Source organism: Colobus angolensis, unplaced genomic scaffold (genome assembly GCF_000951035.1).
Source record: "Colobus angolensis palliatus isolate OR3802 unplaced genomic scaffold, Cang.pa_1.0 Scaffold37, whole genome shotgun sequence".
In the NCBI taxonomy this organism is placed as follows: Eukaryota; Metazoa; Chordata; class Mammalia; order Primates; family Cercopithecidae; genus Colobus; species Colobus angolensis.
Genome location: NW_012117043.1, coordinates 7,086,746 through 7,105,749, shown reverse-complemented (window position 1 = coordinate 7,105,749; position 19,004 = coordinate 7,086,746). Strand labels below are relative to the sequence as shown.

The 19,004-nt window shown below is 44.5% G+C and overlaps 1 protein-coding gene across 1 annotated transcript in view; it reads right to left on the bottom strand.

Annotated features, from left to right (window-relative positions):
• TRIM25 (tripartite motif containing 25) overlaps positions 1–8,981 on the bottom strand; it is a 34,252-nt gene extending 25,271 nt beyond the window's left edge. The window contains exons 1-2 of the mRNA XM_011953732.1: positions 8,318–8,981; positions 3,411–3,506 (exon numbers count right to left, since the gene is read on the bottom strand). Of these exons, the coding sequence (XP_011809122.1) occupies positions 3,411–3,506; positions 8,318–8,914 (693 nt within the window). The 5' untranslated portion in view covers positions 8,915–8,981. The remainder of the gene's footprint in view (positions 1–3,410; positions 3,507–8,317) is intronic.
• Between the last annotated feature and the right edge of the window lie 10,023 nt (positions 8,982–19,004).

Sequence of the window (19,004 nt, the reverse complement as noted above, 5' to 3'; positions counted from 1 at the left end):
ATAAAATAAAATAATAAAATAAAATAAATAAAATAAAATAAAATGAAATAAATAAAAAAATGAAACAAACAAAACAAAATAAAAAGTCAGGATGCAGCTCTGCAAAAGTTCTAGAGAATATCATGCTCTAGAACTGCACTTTCCAATAACATAGCCACTTGCTACATGTGGCTACTAAACACGTGAGACTTGCCATGAGTGTAAAATACATACTGGCTTTCAAGGGTTTCATACCAAAAAAAGGAATGTAAAATACCTTAAAACTTTTAAATTGATGATATGATGAAAGAATAATACTTAAGATATACCAAATTAAATACACTGCAATATTAAAATTAATCTCAGTCAGGTGCAGTGATTCATGCTCATAATCCCAGCACCTTGGGAGACCAAGGCAGGAGGATCGCTTGAGGCCAGGAGTTCAAGACCAGCCTGGGCAACACAGAGAGACCCTTTCTCTACAAAAATAAAAAAAAATTAGATGGACTGTATTCCTAGATAGTGGGGGGTGAAGGGGGTAGGCTGAATCAGGAGGATTACTTGAGCCCAGGAGTTCAAAGCTGCAGTGAGCTATGATTGCTCCACTACACTCCAGCCTGGGTGACAGGGTGACAGAGTGAGAACTGTCTCTAAAAAAGATAGATAAATAAAATAAATCTCATGTACTATTCAAATTAACTTAAAATTACATCTGCACTCCTACTATATTTCTGCTGGACAGCACTGCTTTAGCAGCTGCAATTTTGTTTCACATCTTGGGTAGCCTCAATAGCTGCTATGGTTTGAATGTCTCCTGCAAAGCTCATGCTGAGACTAAATTGCCATTGAGGTGATTAGATTGCGAGGGCTTTGCCCTCATGAATGGATTCATGTCCTTAGCACAGGGTTTGACCTCCTTTTTCCTGTCCCGCTCTCCTGCCTTCCATCCTTCTGCCATGGATGATCCTCACCAGATGCCGGAAGCATGCTCTTGGACCTCTCAGCCTCTAGAACTTTGAGCCAAATAAACTTCTCTTCTTTGCAAATACCCAGTCTGTGGTACTCTGTTATAGTAGCAGAAAATGGACTAAGACAATAGCTCAGAATCAAACATAACAAAGAGAAAAACACACAAGAAGGACAGTAGACTGGAAGAGAGGAATTCAAGTATTTCTTCGCCAATTTTTTTTTTTTTGAGATGAAGTTTCGCTCTTGTCACCCAGGCTGGAGTGCAATGACATGACCTCAGCTCACTGCAACCTCTGCCTCCCAGGTTCAAGTGATTCTCCTGCTTCGCCTTCCCGAGTAGCTGGAACTATAGGGATGCACCACCATACCCGGCTAATTTTTTGTATTTTTAGTAGAGATGGGGTTTCACCATGTTGGCCAGGCTGGTCTTGAACTCCTGACCTCAGATGATCCACCCGCCTTGGCCTCCCAAAGTGCTGGGATTACAGGCGTGAGCTCAGCCTTGTCTGCCAATCTTTTACTGTGCGACTTCTAATGTGACTACAAGTGTCCCCCAGTGTTCATTTTCCCTTTTTTCCTTTTGGTAAGAGAACAGCCCTGGAGTTTCATCTGAGCATGTGGCTACTCAGACTACATTTCCCAGCCTCCCTCCCCTGCAGCTAGTCTAGGTGATGTGACAAAACTCCTTCCAATGACCCATGCCCAGGAATGATATGTGCAACACTGTATCACTTGTGTAAAGGAAAGGAAAATTGCTTGTTTTTTTTTTTTTTGCTGGAGTGCAGTGGCCGGATCTCAGCTCACTGCAAGCTCCGCCTCCCGGATTTGCGCCATTCTCCTGCCTCAGCCTCCCGAGTAGCTGGGACTACAGGCGCCCGCCACCTCGCCCGGCTAGTTTTTGTATTTTTAGTAGAGACGAGGTTTCACCGTGTTAGCCAGGATGGTCTCGATCTCCTGACCTCGTGATCCACCTGTCTTGGCCTCCCAAAGTGCTGGGATTACAGGCTTGAGCTGCCGCGCCCGGCCGAAAATTGCTTGTTGTCCTCCACTTCCTCTTTGTCCCTTTTCTCACAGGCTAGAACAAAGATGTAATGGTAACTCAGCTTCAGCCAAAGAGGTTGGGACAATATCTTGTAGAATAGTAGGGTAATAAGAAGGGAGAACCCTTAATCCCTGAATGATCACATGAACCCTTAGTCTGGGTTACTCATGTGTGGGTCTGGACTGTCAGTTGGCAAAATAAACTTCGATCATATTTAAGCCTCTGAATTTTGGTGTATCTTTGTTACAGCAGTATAGCCTACCCTCTGACAAATACAGGTACTTTCACGTGCATTCTTTCATTTGTCTCACAATCATCTTCAGAAAGTTGTGATTCCACTGTGCAAATTGGGAAACGAAGGTTCGAAGATCTGTCAACATGACCAAAGCGACATAAGCTAGTGTGTGACAGAGCTGGTATTCTAACCTAGATCTCATCTAATTAAACCATAACGGCTGCAATAAAACTGGGTGCTGCAGCTCTGAAAAGGGGTAAAAATCTGATCTTTCCATTTAAAAGCAATTTAAACGTATTGAAAATCTGAAAAACAGGGGGAACAAAACCATTCCTAATTTACCACTCCAACACTTCCACTATGATCCTTCTATAATATTCCCTTTCAGTTTCTTTCCATGCTGTCCGTAATGGGTTGAATGCTGGGCTCCCAAAAGACATGTCCATATACCAGAACCTGTGACTGTAATCTTACTGAGGAAAGAGGTCTTTGCAGATGCAATTAAAGATCTTGAGATTCGATCATCCTAGATTACCCAGGTGCTCCCTAAATCCAGTGACAAGGGTCCTTATTGGAGATGGAAGACACTAAGGGAAGAAGAGACAGATATGTGAAGACAGAGGCAGAGATTGGAGAGATGCAGTCAGAAGCCAAGGAATGCCTGAACCACCAGAAGCTGTAAGAAGCAAGGAAGGGTTCTCCCCTAGAGACTTCAGGAGTGTGGCCATGCCAACATCTTGATTTTGGACTTCTGGCCTCCAGAGCTCTGCCAGAATACATTTCTGTTGTTGTAAGCCACCAAGTTTGTGGCAATTTGTTACAGTAGCCCTACAAAACTAATACACTTCCTTTTTGTAAATAAATGCAACCCTAGGAGGTATATACTTTTGCTTCCTCTTTTTCTCCCACTTTATATCATAATCATTTTTTTGAATTACTACTTTTTAACCCTAATTTATAATGATTTCCCCCACAGTTGGGCTTACAGGTAATTTTCAGTTCGGGTTTGCACAGGATCTCTCTGGGACACACAGCTGTCTGCATGCTTTGCAAAGTTCATGTTTCATCCTGACACTGGGAGTGCACCCAACACCAGCCTTGTCATGGTCAGAGTCATGCCTGTCCTGCCTGAAAGGTGAGGGAAGCCACAGGGCAGGGCTGGCCTCGGAGAGCCCTGCCACTCACCCGCACATCCTGCTGCCTGTTTCTCACATCATCCAGCGCTCTCGACGCCCCGTTGATCTGACTGTACATGACAGTTAGTTTGTGCCTCAGGGTGGCCTGCAGGGAAAACAAATGAGGGTGAGAATGCACCTCTTCAGCCCAGCCCCACCAGAAGCCATCCCTGGATCTATCCCACAGGATAGATTCCTTCCTCTTCCACGCCACCCAAGTCTTACCACCCCAAGTTCTGTCACCCGAGCCTTGCCTGCTTGGAGCTTTTTGAAGTATTCTAATACTTACTACCTCCCTTCATCCTTCTCAGAGGACAGTACAGACCAGGGTTCCAGTCCCAATTCCCAGCTGTGCAACTGTGTCCTTCACCTCAGTTTTCTTGGACACAAAATAGATGCAACTGTCCCCGGCTCACAGGGATATTGGGAGGATTAATTGAAACAATGTAAGTACTCAGCCTAGTGCCTGGATCTTAGGAAAAACATACTACATGTCAGCTTATATTATTATGAGTTTCTTCTCTAATTACCCATTTTACAGCCAGTGAAACTCAGGCAAGGAAGACAGCAAGGTGGCCAGGCTCACACGGGAATAGAACAAGCTGGGACAGCTGCTTCAGTAATGGCAGGTGGGGCCACTCAGACCAGTCCTCCCACTGCAAACAACCAGGAAAGCAGTCCAAATAACGGGGCATGGGGGAGATCTGCTAAAAGATGCTGGAGAGCCAATCAAGCAGAGGATTAAGAAGTCAGGGTCCAGGAGAAGGGGGAAGGGGGCCCAGAGAGATAAGCCTGATATCAAGGATGTTCACTCCAGAGGCATCTGCCAATCCCAGAACAAAGCTGGGAGCCTTTGTCAGCTTCACAGGGCAGGGAGACAGAAATCAGAGTCCAAGACTCACTGTAGACTGGGACCACCAAGGGCTGGGAAGATGAATCAGCCAGCCAGGCGCAGTGGCTCATGACTGTAATCCTAGCACTTTAGGAGGCCCAGGCAAGTGGATCATTTGCGCTCAAGAGTTCGAGACCAGCTTGGGCAACATGGCAAAACCCTGTCTGTACTAAAAATACAAAAATTAGCCAGGCATGGTGGTGCACACCTGTAGTCCCAGCTACTTAGGGGGCTGAGGCAGGAGGATCGCTTGAATCCGGAAGGTTAAGGCTGCATTGAGTCGAGATGGCATCACTGCACTCCAGCCTAGGTGACAAAGTGAGACCCTATCTCAAAAAAAAAAAAAAAAAAGATGAAGCAGCTCACAGGGGCTGAAGCCCAGCCACAAATCTGCTCAATCCTAGCCACCTCCAGAAACAAAGGCAAACTGTATATGAAGGAAGCTAATATACTCATCTGATTTCTATTAATTTTCATAACCAATATCTGAGTCTCCTACCTCTTTGCTCAGATGAAATAATGGGGCACAGAAACAGGAAGGCAAATCACCACCGCTGTAACAAGAGCAGCTAGTATTTATTGTGCACTTACTGTATGCCAGGCACTGTTCTAGTGCTTTTCCTGTATTAACTTACTTAAAGCTAAGAACAACACTATGAGGTAGGAATTACCCAGCCTTTACAGACAAAGACACTGAGGCATGGAACAATTAAGTGACTTGCCCCAGCTACACTACTAGTAACTGGCACAGCTAAGATCCCAATATTAAAATCATAGACATATGTCCAAAAAGAGCATGCTGGAGATTTCCAGAAAAAAACCATTTCCTTCCCGAAACTAGCAGACTCAACATACTCTGGCCCTCTCTTCCACTTTTCCAGACTCTTCAACTCCACCCAGGATATTCTGGGCGGAACCTGATTTTGAATCTGGATTTGAACAACCCAATGACAGTCACATGTAGGGGTTGGAGGCAGGGACCAAGGCCACACTAACTCAATCCGAAAAGCCCAAGCTGCTCATGATGTTTCAAACTTGACCTCTGTGACACTGCCCTTCGACCTGGCCTCTAACAGTGGCCAAGATAAGGTGTGGGCCAAAGACCAGGCCTACATACATCCGGCCTTGCTGGCCTCCGAGCAGGAAGAGACCTCATAACACCCCAAGGCTGCCAACTGCTTCATTTTCTAGAGCTGCTCATAGCACTACACCCCGAGCCCTGTATTTTGAAAGATTTGATGCGCCATTGATCAAACATATGCAGTAGTACCCTCATCATGAATGGTGCCCACATGACTCCAGACCAAAGGAAAGTGACCCAAAAACTTTGGTAGCAGCAATAATCCCCTAATCAAAGATAAAGGACTTTTTGAAATTCTGAGGATCCCTTCACAGACTGGAGACTTGGGTCTTCCACATGGGAGGCACCAGAGTCTCAAGTCCGCTCATACCAGTGGCCAAGACAACCCAACCCCCAAGGCCAAGGGCATTGCCCAGCTGAGACTGGCCCTGCCAACAGTGATGGGCAGCAGTAGCAGGGCTCAAAAAGCAGACCTGTTATAGGACTCAGCAAGTCAGGACAGCAGGGCAGGCGTTGGCAGAGGAAGGCCTGTTGTTAGGAATAAACAGCAGAGTTTAGGCCAGGCTCCTGGCTCACGCCTGTAATCCCAGCATTTTGGGAGGCTGAGGTGGGAGGATCCCTTGAGGTTGGGAGTTCAAGACCGGCCTGGACAACATAGTGAGATCCCGTCTCTACAAAAAATGTTTTAAAATATTAGCTGGGTGTGGTGGCACGCGCTTGTAGTCCTAGCTACTCGGGAGGCTGAGGCAGGAGGATCACCTGAGTCCAGGGTTTAACATTATAGTGACCTATGATCACGCCACTGTACTCCAGCCTGGGTGACAGAGTGAAAACCTGTCTCTAAAAGAAAAAATTAAAAAATGTATATATATGGGCTGAGCATGGTGGCTCATGCTTATAATCCCAGCACTTTGGGAGGCCAGGGCGGGTGGATCACAAGGTCAGGACTTTGAGACCAGCCTGGCCAATATGGTGAAACCCAGTCTCTACTAAAAATACAAAAATTAGCTGGGCATGGTGGCACACGCCTGTAGTCTCAGCTACTCAGGAGGTTGAGGCAGGAGAATTGCTTGAACCCGGGAGGCAGAGGTCGCAGTGAGCTGAGACTGCACCACTGCACTCCAGCCTGGCAACAGAGCAAGACTCCGTCTCAAAAAAAAAATCTGATTTTACAGCCAGGCCTGGTGGTAGCACACCTGTAGTCCCAGCTACTCGGGAGGCTAAGATGGGAGGAGCACTGAGGCCAGGAGTTCAAGACCAGCCTAGGAAACATGGTGAGATCCTGTCTTTACACAAGAATTTTTTAAAACTTAGCCAGGTGTGGTGCCTCACATTGTGGTACTACCTACTCAGGAGGCTGAGGCAAGAGGATTACCTGAGCCCAGGAGTTTGAGATTACAGTGAGCTATGATCACCCCACTGTACTCCAGCCTGGGTGACAGAGTAAGATCCTGTCTCTAAAAGAAAGAAAAAAAAAAAAAGCCAAGTTTATAGCCAGGCATGGTGGCACACCTGTAGTCCCAGCTACTCAGGAGGCTGAGATGGGAGGATCCCTTGAGGCCGAAAGTTCAAGAACAGCCTAGGCAACACAGCAAGACCCTGTCTCTAAAAGGGGGGAAAAAAAAGCCAAGCTTATATGCTACACAAAGCTGGATGCAGACCCCCCACTCTGACCTTGCTCAGGCTACTGTCTCCTTTGACAACACGAAGACGGGTCTTGTTCTCCCTGAAGGTGCTGTGAGAATGAAATGACATCAGGCCATGCTTTGGATCTTAGGCTGATGTAACAAAAGATGGTTTGATTTCAGCCTCTGCTTTGAGTCCACAAGGGAAAAGTATGATCTCCAGACAAGCTAAAGACATTGCAGACCTGAAAGGCCCTTAGGAACCCACCTAGTCCCACAGCTTCACTATACTGGTTAGGACCCAGGTCCAGGGGCCAAACCCTGTGCTCAAAGTCACACGGCCAGGACAGAGGACCCTATGGTGCAAGAGTGTTGGCTCTCCCTGTGGTTCTGATCCAGTGATTACTGGGAGGCTCCCTACCCTCCCTCTTAGGCCTCGAATAACAACCCTGCCTGATCACACGAACTCTCCCGCCCACCAAAGGCTTTTGCTTACATGACCTCAAGCTTCCTGGACTGTTTGGTGCCCCAGACTCTGCGGACCTGGATATGAGGCTGGTCCATGGGGAGAAATGCAAACTATGAAATCGAACCAACCTGGGTCGCAATGCCTGCATGGCCATTTACTGCATTAGGTCAGGCTAAGTTCATTTCTCTGGACCTCAGTATCCTCAACAGTAAAATGAAACTAAATCATATCCACCTCCTGGGTGCCACCAGGACTTCGTGAGGGAACAGAGGTTACCTCCAAGGTCCACAGTTGACATTCAAAACCCTCTACTAAACACCATCAGATGGTGGGGCGCAGTGGCTCACGCCTTTAATCCTAGCGCTTTAGGAGGTAGAGGTGGGCAGATCGCTTGAGCTCAGGAATTTGAGACCAGCCTGGGCAACATGGCGAAACCTCATCTCTACAAAAACGTAAAAAAATTAGCGACCCTGTGGTCCCAGCTACTCTTGAGGCTAAGGTAGGAGGATCCCTTAAGTCCGGGAAGTCAAGGCTGCAGTGCGCTGTGATTCTGCCACTGCACTCCAGCTTGGGTGAGAGGGATGAGACCCTGTCTCAAAAAAATAAAAATAAACACCATCAGACAAAGACAGGCTTATGGCAAGCAACCTAACCTGTCTTCATGGATGATGGCAGAGGACTATATAATCTCCCAGCCCCTTTCTAGTCTGACACTGGAGATGCCCCGGTCTCGAATTCAGGCCCATCTCCCCCAGGGCGTCCAGAGTGTGGCAGAGAGGCCCCCGGTGGCCCCTCTGCATCACCTAGTAGGCCCAGGCTGCCCTCTGCGCCCTCCCGGGCCGTTCCTTACCTCCAGGTTGGCGCTGGCCTGGCTCAGGGACGCGGGAGAGCAGGACTTATGCTCCACCAGGCAGATGTGGCAGATGCACTCGCCGTGCTCGGGGCAGAAAAATTCCCGCAGCCGGTTGTGCTGGGAACATTTGCGGCGCAACAGGTCGCGAACGGGAGACTGCAGCGGGTGGTCCTGGAAGGCGGGGCTGTCGAAGTGCGGCTGCAGGTGCTCCTGACAGAAGGAGGCCATGCACACCAAGCATGTCTTCACGGCGGCCTCCTTCAGGCAGTGGTCGCAAGCCACCTGGGCACCCAGGCTGGGTGCAGAGGCGCGGGCGGGCGGCGTCCAGCCGTCGGCGGGTGGCTCCCGGGCCAGCTCGGCCTGCAGGAACTGCTCCACCACGTTGCACAGCACAGTGTTCTTGTGCAGCTGTGGTCGCGCCTGGTAAACGGCGCGGCACTGCGGGCACAAGTATGGGGCGCCCTGGACGGCCCACGTCTCGTTCAGGCACGACCCGCAGAAGTTGTGGCCGCACGGAGTGGTGACCGGCTCCTTGAAGGGCTCCAGGCAGATGGAGCACGACAGCTCCTCGGCCAGGGGGCACAGCTGTGCCATGGTGCTCCCAGGGGTCGGGACGCGACTACTGCAACCGCGCTCCGAGGCTGCCGAGGAAACGAAACCTAGCCCGGGAAGGGCAGTCCCTGCAGCCGTCAGGAAGTCACGTGGGGCGCGGAGGGGCGGGCGCGGAGGACTGGGCGGGCCTCGCGAGGTACCCTCGGGAGCCTGCGGGCACTGAAGTGCCAGTCGCCCACGAACTGGCGCAGGTCGGCCGCGCTGCGAGCCTCGAGAGCTCCCGCGGGCTGGGCGCGGGACGCCGGGCTCGGCCTTAGCCCCTGGCCGACCCTTAGAGCACCCTCGCGACCACCTGGAGGCTTCTGGGGGCCACTCTGCGGATGAGGAAGCTGACGACTGGGTGCAGAACCCCGGACCCCCAGATTCAGAGCCCAGGTCCAGTCGCGCTTCCGCGCAAACTTGCGCCCGGAGCAAGTCCCCTCCTTCCCAGCACTCATCTGAGACCAGAGGTGTTCCCATCGCTATGGGGCAAGCTTTTAAAAAAGCAAAAAAAAAAAAAAAAAAGGAAACCTGTAGGAACTGTTAAACCACAATGCTTTTTTTCTTCTTCTTTTTTTAATCCTTCCTCTTTCCTCGTCCCGGACTGGGACATGCGAACATACAGTCCCTGAAGACTGGAGCCCATAGTCACACACTCACATTTAAACCTGGTGATTTATTTCCATTCTACTGATACCTCATGCTTTTATAAAAATTCCCATTTCTACTTTCCTGGGATTTGGAGTTACCCAGTTTAACAAAGGCCTTCTCTCTCCTTCTCTCTGTCTCTCTGTCTCTCTCTCTCTCTCTCTCTCTCTCTCTCTCTCTCTCTCTCTCTCTCTCACGCACACACACACACACACACACACACAATATTGGAACTTAAATATTTTTCTCAAAGTTACTGATTTAAAGTTACTTCCTTTAATATTTTCTTTTGCTCTGTTTTCCCTCCTCTGGCTTGACTGCAGGACGTATGGGTGGACTGGAGAGTAGAAGTGTTCAAAAGAGGTGGGGATTGGCCGGGCGCGGTGGCTCACGCCTGTAATCCCAGCACTTTGGGAGGCCGAGGCGGGTGGATCACGAGGTCAAGAGATCGAGACCATGCTGGCAAAAACTGTGAAACCCCGTCTCTACTAAAAATACAAAAAAATTAGCCAGGCGTGGTGGCGGGTGCCTGTAGTCCCAGCTACAGAGGAGGCTGAAGCAGGAGAATGCAATGGGATGGAGCGTGCGGTGAGTGGAGATGGTGCCACTGCACTCCATCCAGCCTGGGCAACAGAGCGAGTCTTGTCTCAAAAAAAAAAAAAGGCCGGGGGTGGGGGGTGGCTGGTGGCAAAGAGAAAGATGGTGTTTTGGAAGGAATTAGTTGGAGTTTGCTTTGGGGAGAGAGTGGGTAGCAAAATGAGGAAAAGGTAAATGTCTTAGTTTACCTTGTAATAGCTACTCTTTATGGGGTACCTACTGTGTGCCAGATAAGTCACATGGTTATCTCTTACAGTCCTTATAAACCCTGCAAGACAGCCAGTCCATTTTAGGGATGAGAGTCTCAATTTATACAAAACAGGACTGGGATTGTAGCTCAGAACCGCTGACCTCCAAATTGTCACTCACTCCTGATTCCCCTAATTCTTGCTCTGCAGGCTCCTTTTCCCCTAAAACCTTTTACCATTTACCTTTTATTTATTCTTTTTCCTTTCTTTCTTTCTTTCTTTCTTTCTTTCTTTCTTTCTTTCTTTCTTTCTTTCTTTCTTTCTTTCTTTCTTTTCTTTCTTTCTCTTTTCTTTCTTTCTTTCTTTCTTTCTTTCTTTTCTTTTTCTCTTTCTTTATTTCTTTCTTTTAGACAAGGTTTTGCTCTGTTGGCTAGGGTGTGGCACTATCATAGCTCATTGCAGCCTCCACCTCCTGGGATCAAGCAATCCTCCCACTTCAGCCTCCCAAGTAGCTGGGAATACAGGCACGTGCCACCACACACAGCTAATTTTTAAAACTTTTTTTGTAGAGACAAGGTCTCTCTATGTTGCCTGGGCTCATTTTGAACTTCTGACCTCAAGCAACCCTCCCACCTCAGCCTCCCAAAGTGCCAAAATTACAGGCGTGAGCCACCATGCGCCTCTCCCACGTCTTGTTTGCACAGAGAGGAGGAATACAGAAGAATGAGGGGAATCGGAAATGAAAACTATGCATAGTATCTCATTTCATCAAAAAAAAGTGTCACAGATGAGGAAACTGAGGCTTAGAGAAACTAAATAACTTGTCTAAGAGTGGACATTGGCACATAGCCCATCTGCTTTCCGAAGCCAAGAGTTTCCTACCATAAAATGCTGCCTCCCAAGGGAGGAGTGGAGCAGTTTCCAGGAAACACTGTGAAATCCCCTCTGACCTATTTATCATGGGTGAGGTGGCCTGGTGATTCATGCCAGAATGTGGAATTCACTTTCCAGGCTGATTGGTTTAGAAGGGCTTGTTAGACCAATGAGGATGAATAGGAGGGCCATACTTTATCAAATTCCAAGCAGTAGATATTTACTAAGACCTACTGTGCAACAGGCATGCAACAGACTGAGTGCTAAATGAGTAAGATGTGAGTCAAACATGGGTCTGCCTTCTAAAACAGGAAGAAGACAACAACATAAAGCAGTAAAGAGGAATATGGGGAGAAGTCAGGTCCTGCTAGGGGTATGGATTCCTCATCTGGACAGTAAGAATCCCAATATACCTTCTTCATGGGACGTTGTGGAATAAAAATAAAACACATGAGTCAGCCACAGTGGCTTACATCTGTAATTCCAGCACTTTGGGAGGATGAGGTAGGTGCATCACTTGAGGTCAGGAGTTCGAGATCAGCCTGGTCAACATGGTGAAAACTCCATCTCTACTAAAAATACAAAAATTAGCCAGGCATGGCAGCGGGTGCCTGTAGTCCCAGCTACTTGGGAGGCTGAGGCAGGAAAGCAGGAGAATCACTTGAATGCAGGAGGCGGAGGTTCTAGTGAGCAGAGATCGTGGTACTGCACTCCAGCCTGAGCAACAGAGTCAGACTCCACCAAAAAACAGAAAAAGAGAGAGAGAGAAAAGGAAAAACACGTAAATTACAGCAATTTTATTTTATTTTATTTTATTTTATTTTGAGATGGAGTCTCGCTCTATCTTGCCCAGGCTGGAGTGCAGTGGTGCCATCTCAGCTCACTGCAACCTCCACCTCCTGGGTTCAAGCGATTCTCCTGCCTCAGCATCCCAAGTAGCTGGGATTACAGGCACGTACCACCATGCCAAGCTAATTTTTATATTTTTAGTAGAGATGGGGTTTCATCATGTTGGCCAGGCTGATCTTGAACTCCTGACCTCAGGACCCACCCACCTTGTCCTCCCAAAGTGCTGGGATTACAGGCTTGAGCCACCGTGCCTGGCCTTGTTTCTTTTGTGTTTTTTGTTTTGTTTTGTTTTGTTTAAGCACAAGTAAATTATGTAATGTAGGCAGGATTGGGGCATGATGAATGTTATCCTTAAGTGGGTTTTGGAGGTCCAGGGTCTGTCCCCAGGGCTGGAGGGTGTGTTTATCATCAGTAACCACGTAGAACAGTTGTCAAGTCAAATATAACCCAGCTAGTTAAAAGGGAACTATATGGCCTAATCCAGCAGATGGCTGGCTATCTTAATTAGATTCTCACTCTGCATCTGTAGGCTGGGAAAATTAGGTGGAGTAATAAACTTTTTTTCTGCAAATACAATCTGCCAATTATTTCTACCAATGGCAATTCACAGAATTTAAGGTAAGATTGTGAGTGTGGTTGTAACACCCAGTGCTCCAGTCCTCAACCCTTTATGAAGGACATCTGTTCTTTTTCTCACTTGAAAGATGACCAGAGAAGTCTAAATCACCTATGATCACACAAACGGCTAGAGACAAAGTCCTAGGATCATCATTCCTGAGATATGGAAAAGACTATGGTGTCCATGCCCCCACATGATGAAATTTTAAAACAAGCAAACAAACAAATAAAAATATATTCTTAACCATAAAATAAGTGTAAAGAGTTCTAACAAAGTTTCTATCTTTTCCGTAATAACTATGATCATTTTGTTGTTGAGGTACTCTCATTAATTTATCAATACTTTTCTAAACAACACTGATCATAGTTTTTTTCTTTCTTGATTTGGCCAATATGGTGAATTATACAAATGAAACATCAAACCAACCATGCATTCCTGAAATAAACCCCCTTGGGCACGATGCATTATTGTTTTATAAATTGCTGGATTTGATTTATTGGTATTTTGTTAAGGGTGTTTACATCTGTGTGCATGAGGGATGGTAGTCTAAAATTTTCTTGTAATATCTTTGTCAGGATTTGCTATCAAGGTCATGCTGTCTTCGTCAAAATGAATTGAGAACTGTTCTTTGCTTCTTTATTCTCTGAAAGAGCTTGTGTAAAATTGGCATTATTTCCTAAATGTTTGATATAATTCATGGATTCTGAACCTCTTGAACTGGTCTTTGTTTTTTTGCTCTGCCTTCTAGGAAATGTCCTTAACTTTCTCTTCTTTTAAAGCTATCCCGGGGCACATGACATCAGGACCTCCTGAGGCTGAGTCACAGTCATGTGTCCTAAAAAAGACAAAACAAAACAAAAAGCTATCTTGGCCTGGAATTTTCTTCGTAAAAAGGTTTTAAATTACTAATTCAGTTTTTTTAACTGTTATAGGAATATTCTGAACTTTTGTTTCTTCTTTTGTTTATTTTTATTTATTTTTTACCTTCCTGGCTGAGTGACTTCACATGAGTATTTCTTCTTGTGTCAGTTTTTGGTAAGTTGTATTTTTCAAGGAATATGTTCATTTTCTTTAATGAATTTATTGCCAAAGGATTGTAATATTGCCATATTATTATTATTCCTTTATTATTATTTTTTAACTTGGCTCATTACTGACAGACCTTTTCCATTATTTTGTATTTTATGTTATATTTTGTATTGAGATATAATTCATATACGATAAAATTCATATTTTTAAGTGTACAATTTGTTGTGTTTTAGTATGTTCAGAAGGTTGTACAACCATCACCACTATCTAATTCTAGAACATTTTCATTATTCCAAAAGAAATTCTACACCCATTTAGTAGTTACTCCCCATTCACCTCTGTATCCCAGCCCCTGGCAATGACTAATCTACTTTCTGTCTATATGGGTTTACCTATTCTGGACATTTCACATAAATGGAATCAAACATTATGTTCTTTTATACCTGGCTTCTTTCACTGAGCACGTTTCAATGTTCATCCATATTGTAACATGTATCAGTAATTTGTCCCTTTTATGGCTACCTAATATCTGGCCCTTTTACAGCTACAATCATAGATATATCACATATTTTGTTTATCCACCCATCTGTTGATGGACATTTGGGTTGTTTGCACTTTTTGACTATTATAAATAATACTGCTATGAACATTTCTGGTTTTGTATGAACATGTGTTCTCTGTTCTCATGGGGATATATACCTAAGTGGAAATGCTGTGTCATGTGGTAATTGTGTGTGTAACATTTCCAGGAACTGCCAACTGTTTTCCAACTCCAGTGTACCATTTTATAATCTCACTAGCAGTATATGAGGGTTCCCGTTTTGCAACATCCTCAGAAACATGTGTTATTGTCCATCTTTTTTAGTACAGTCCTCCTAGTGGGTGTGAAGTGGTTATGATTAGCATTTCCCAAAGACTAATGATGTAGAGCAACCTTTCATGTGTATGTTGCGCATTTGTATATCTTCTTTGGAAAAAATGTCTGTTGGAATCCTGTGCCTTTTCTTTTTTTCTTTTTTTTTTTTCTTGAGACAAGGTCTTGCTCTGTTGCCCAGGCTGGAGTGCAGTAGTGTGATCACAGCTCACTACAGCCTCAACCTCCTGGGCTGAACCTCCCAGGTAGCTGGGACTGCAAGTACTTGCCACCACATCCATCTAATGTTTTAGTTTTTTATAGAGACAGGGTCTCACTATGTTGCCCTGGCTGTCTCAAACTCCTGGCTCAAGCAATCCTCCTGCCTTAGCCTCCGAAAGTGTTGGGATTACAGGCATGAGCCACCACACCTGGCCTCTTCTATGAGATTTATAGTTTAGCTCTTCCATTTAGGTCTTTGATCCACTTTGAATTAATTTTTATATATGGCTTGGGGTAGGGGTCCAATTTCATTCTTTTACATCTAGTTATACCAACACCATTTGTTGAAAAGGCTATACTTTCCCCAGTCGAAATATCTTGGCAACCTGGCTGAAACCAATTCTCCCTAAATGCATGGGCTTATTTCTGGACTGTCAATTGTATTCTATGTATGTCTCTCCTTATGCCAGCACCACAGTCTTGATTACTATATCTTTGTGATAAATTTTGAAATTAGGAAATGTGAGTCTTTCCATTTTGTTCTTCTCTCTCAAGATTGTTTTAGCTATTCTGGGTCTCTTGAATTTTAACATCAGCTCTTCAATATCTGCTAAAATTCCAGCTCAGATTTTAATGGGGATTGTGTTGAATATGCAGATCAATTTGAGGAGTATTGCCATTTTAACAATATTAAGTCTTCAGAATTATGTACATGCGATGTCTTCCCACTTATTTAGTTCTTTCATTTCTTTCAACAAGTTTTTTTAATTTGTGGTGTACAATTCTTGAACTTAGTTTCTTAAATTTATTCCTAAGTATTATATTCTTTTTGATTCTATTGTAAATATAATTGCTTTCTTTTCTTTTCTTTTTTCTTCGTTTGTTTGTTTGTTTGAGATGGAGTTTCACTCTTGTTACCCAGGCTGGAGTGCAATGACACGATCTTGGCTCACCACAACCTCTGCCTCCCGGGTTCAAGTGATTCTCCTGCCTCAGCCTTCCTGAGTAGCTGGGATTACAGGCATGTGCCGCCACACCCAGCTAATTTTGTATTTTTTTTTTTTTAATAGAGATGGGGTTTCTCCATGTTGGTCAGGTTGGTCTCGAACTCCCGACCTCAGATGATACGCCTGCCTCGGCCCTCCAAAGTGCTGGGATTACTGTCGTGAGCCACCGCGCCTGGCCAGAATTGTTTTCTTAATTCATTTTCAGATTGTTCACAGATACTGTATAGAAATATAATTGATTTTTGTATATTGAGCTTGTATCCTGCAACTTTGCTGGACTACTTTATTACCTATAATAGTTTTTATGTGTTAATTAATTAGGATTTTCTATATATAAGATTATGTCACCTGTAAGTAGAAATAGTTTTACTTCCTCCTTCCCAATATTTTATTTTTTAATTTATTTGTAACTTGTAATTTTTATTTTTATTTCCTTTTTGGTCAATTGTTCTGGCTAGAATCTCTAGTACAATGCTGAACATAAATGGCAATAGCAAACATCCTTGTCTTATTCTTCACCTTAGGGAAAAATTTTTTAGTCTTTCACCACTGAGTATGACGTTTAACTATGGGTTTTTTTTGATGCCCTTTATTAGGTTGAAGAAATTTTCTGCTCCTAAATTACAGAGCATATTTATCATTAAAGTGTGTTGGATTTTGTCAAATGCCTCTTCTGACTCTATTTAGATAATTATCAGTTTTTACTCTTTTATTAATATGGTGTAATTGTACTGATTTTCATATGTTGAAAAAACTTCACGCTCCTGAGATAAATCCCACTTGGTCATAGTGTATAATGGTGGATATTATGGGGAATAAATGCTTTTTATACATTGCTGAATTTGGTTTGCTAGTATTTTATAGAGAATTTTTGTGTCTATATTCATAAGGGATATGATTCTGTAATTTTTTCTTGTGATGTCTTTGGCTAACACTGGCCTCAAGGAATGAATTGGGAGATGTTCTCTATCCTTTTATTTCTTGTAAGAGTTTGTGATGGATTGATGTTAATTCTCTTTAAATGTCTGCATAATTCACCAGTGAAGCTATCTGGTCTTGGGCTTTTCTTTCAGGGAAGAGTTTTGATTACTTATTCAATCTCTTTACCTGTTATAGGCCTGTTCAAGTTTTCTATTTCGTCCTAAGTTGGTTTTGGTAATTTGAGTTTCCAGGAATGTGTCCATTTAATCTAGGTTATCTAATTTGTTGGTATGCAATTATTCACAGTATTCCTTTATAATATTTTTTCTTTCTGAAAGGTCAGTAGTAATATCATGACTTTTCTTTCCTTCTTTTTTTTTTTTTAGACGGAGTTTCGCTCTTGTCACCCAGGCTAGAGTGCAATGGCACGATCTCGGCTCACTGCAACCTCCACTTCCTGGGTTCAAACGATTCTCCTGCCTCAGCCTCCCAAGTAGCTGGGACTACAGGTGTGCGCCACCACACCCGGCTAATTTTTGTATTTTTAGTAGAGACGGGGTTTCACCATCTTGGCCAGGCTCGTCTCGAACTCCCGATCTCGTGATCCACCCGCCTCGGCCTCCCAAAGTGCTGGGATTACAGGCATGAGCCACGGCACCCAGCCCCAACTTTTATTTCTGAGTTTAGTAATCTGAGTCTTCTTTTTTATTCTCGTTCTATCTAGCTAAAGTTCTGTCAATTTTGTCAATCTTTTCAAACAACCAACTTTCGACACTATTGAGTTTCTTTATTGTTTTTCTATTATCTATTTCCTTTCTTTCCACTATAATCTTTATGATTTCTTTCCTTTTGTTTCTCTGAGTTTAGTTTGTTCTTTTCTGCGTGCCCTTTATTAAGTTGAGAAAGTTGGCCGGGCGCGGTGGCTCAAGCCTGTAATCCCAGCACTTTGGGAGGCCGAGACGGGTGGATCACGAGGTCAGGAGATCGAGACCATCCTGGCTAACATGGTGAAACCCCGTCTCTACTAAAAAAATACAAAAAGCTAGCCGGGCGAGGTGGCCGGCGCCTGTAGTCCCAGCTACTCTGGAGGCTGAGGCAGGCGAATGGCGTAAACCCGGGAGGCGGAGCTTGCAGTGAGCTGAGATCCGGCCACTGCACTCCAGCCTGGGCGACAGCGAGACTCCGTCTCAAAAAAAAAAAAAAAAAAAAAAAGTCTTTTTTCCTGATTTTGTAGAATGTTTTAGTCACGAAAGGGTATTGGATTTTATCAACGAAATTGGTGATTTGAGGTTATTTGAGATCCTTCTTTTTTTCTTTCCTTTTTGTTTTTAATATAGGTATGTAGAGTGATAAGTTTCCTTCTAAGCATGTTTTTGCCTGCATTTCCAGAGTTTTGGTATAGAATATTTTCATCTTCAGTCATCTCAAACTATTTTCTAATTTCCCTTGTGATTTCTTATTTAATCCATTGGCTACTTAGGAGTATGTTGTTTAACTTCCACATATTGTTTTACTTTCCCAAATTTCCTTGTGTTACTATATTCGTGGTGGTTGTGCTAAGGATGACAATATGCATCTCTAACTTAGCACAGTCTATTCACAGTTAACATTGTACAATGAGGCCGAGGTTGGGAGAATTGCTTGGGGCCAGGAGTTCAAGACCAGCCTGGGAAATATAGCAAGACTTTATTTCTAAAAAATAAATCAATAAATCACATTGTACTATTTCATATAAAATATGAGAACCTTACTACATTAAAATTTCACTTCCCCTCTCTTTTGCTATTCTTGTCCATTTACTGTGGTTATATTTAACATCTGCCTATATAGTAACCCCACGATATCATATTATATTTGTTTAAAACAGTTAGTAAACTTTCTTTTCTTTTTTTTTTTTTTAGAAAGAATCTTGCTTTGACACCCAGGCTGGAGTGCAGTGTCGTGATCTTGGCTCACTACAACCTCCACCTCCAGGGCTCAAGCCATCCTCCCACCTCAGCCTCCTGAGTATTTGGAACCACAGGCGTACACCACCATATCCAGCTAATTTTTGTATTTTTTGTAGAGACAGGGTTTTGCCATGTGCCTAGTCTTGTCTCAAACTTCTGACCCCAAGGGATCCTCCCACCTCAGCCTCTCCAAGTGCTGGGCTTACAGGCATGAGCTACCACGTCCAGCCAACATCAATCTTTCAAAACTTTGTGTTTTTTGTTTGTTTGTTTTTGAGACGGAGTCTCGCTCAGTCACCCAGGCTGGAGTGCAGTGGCGCGATCTCAGCTCACTGCAA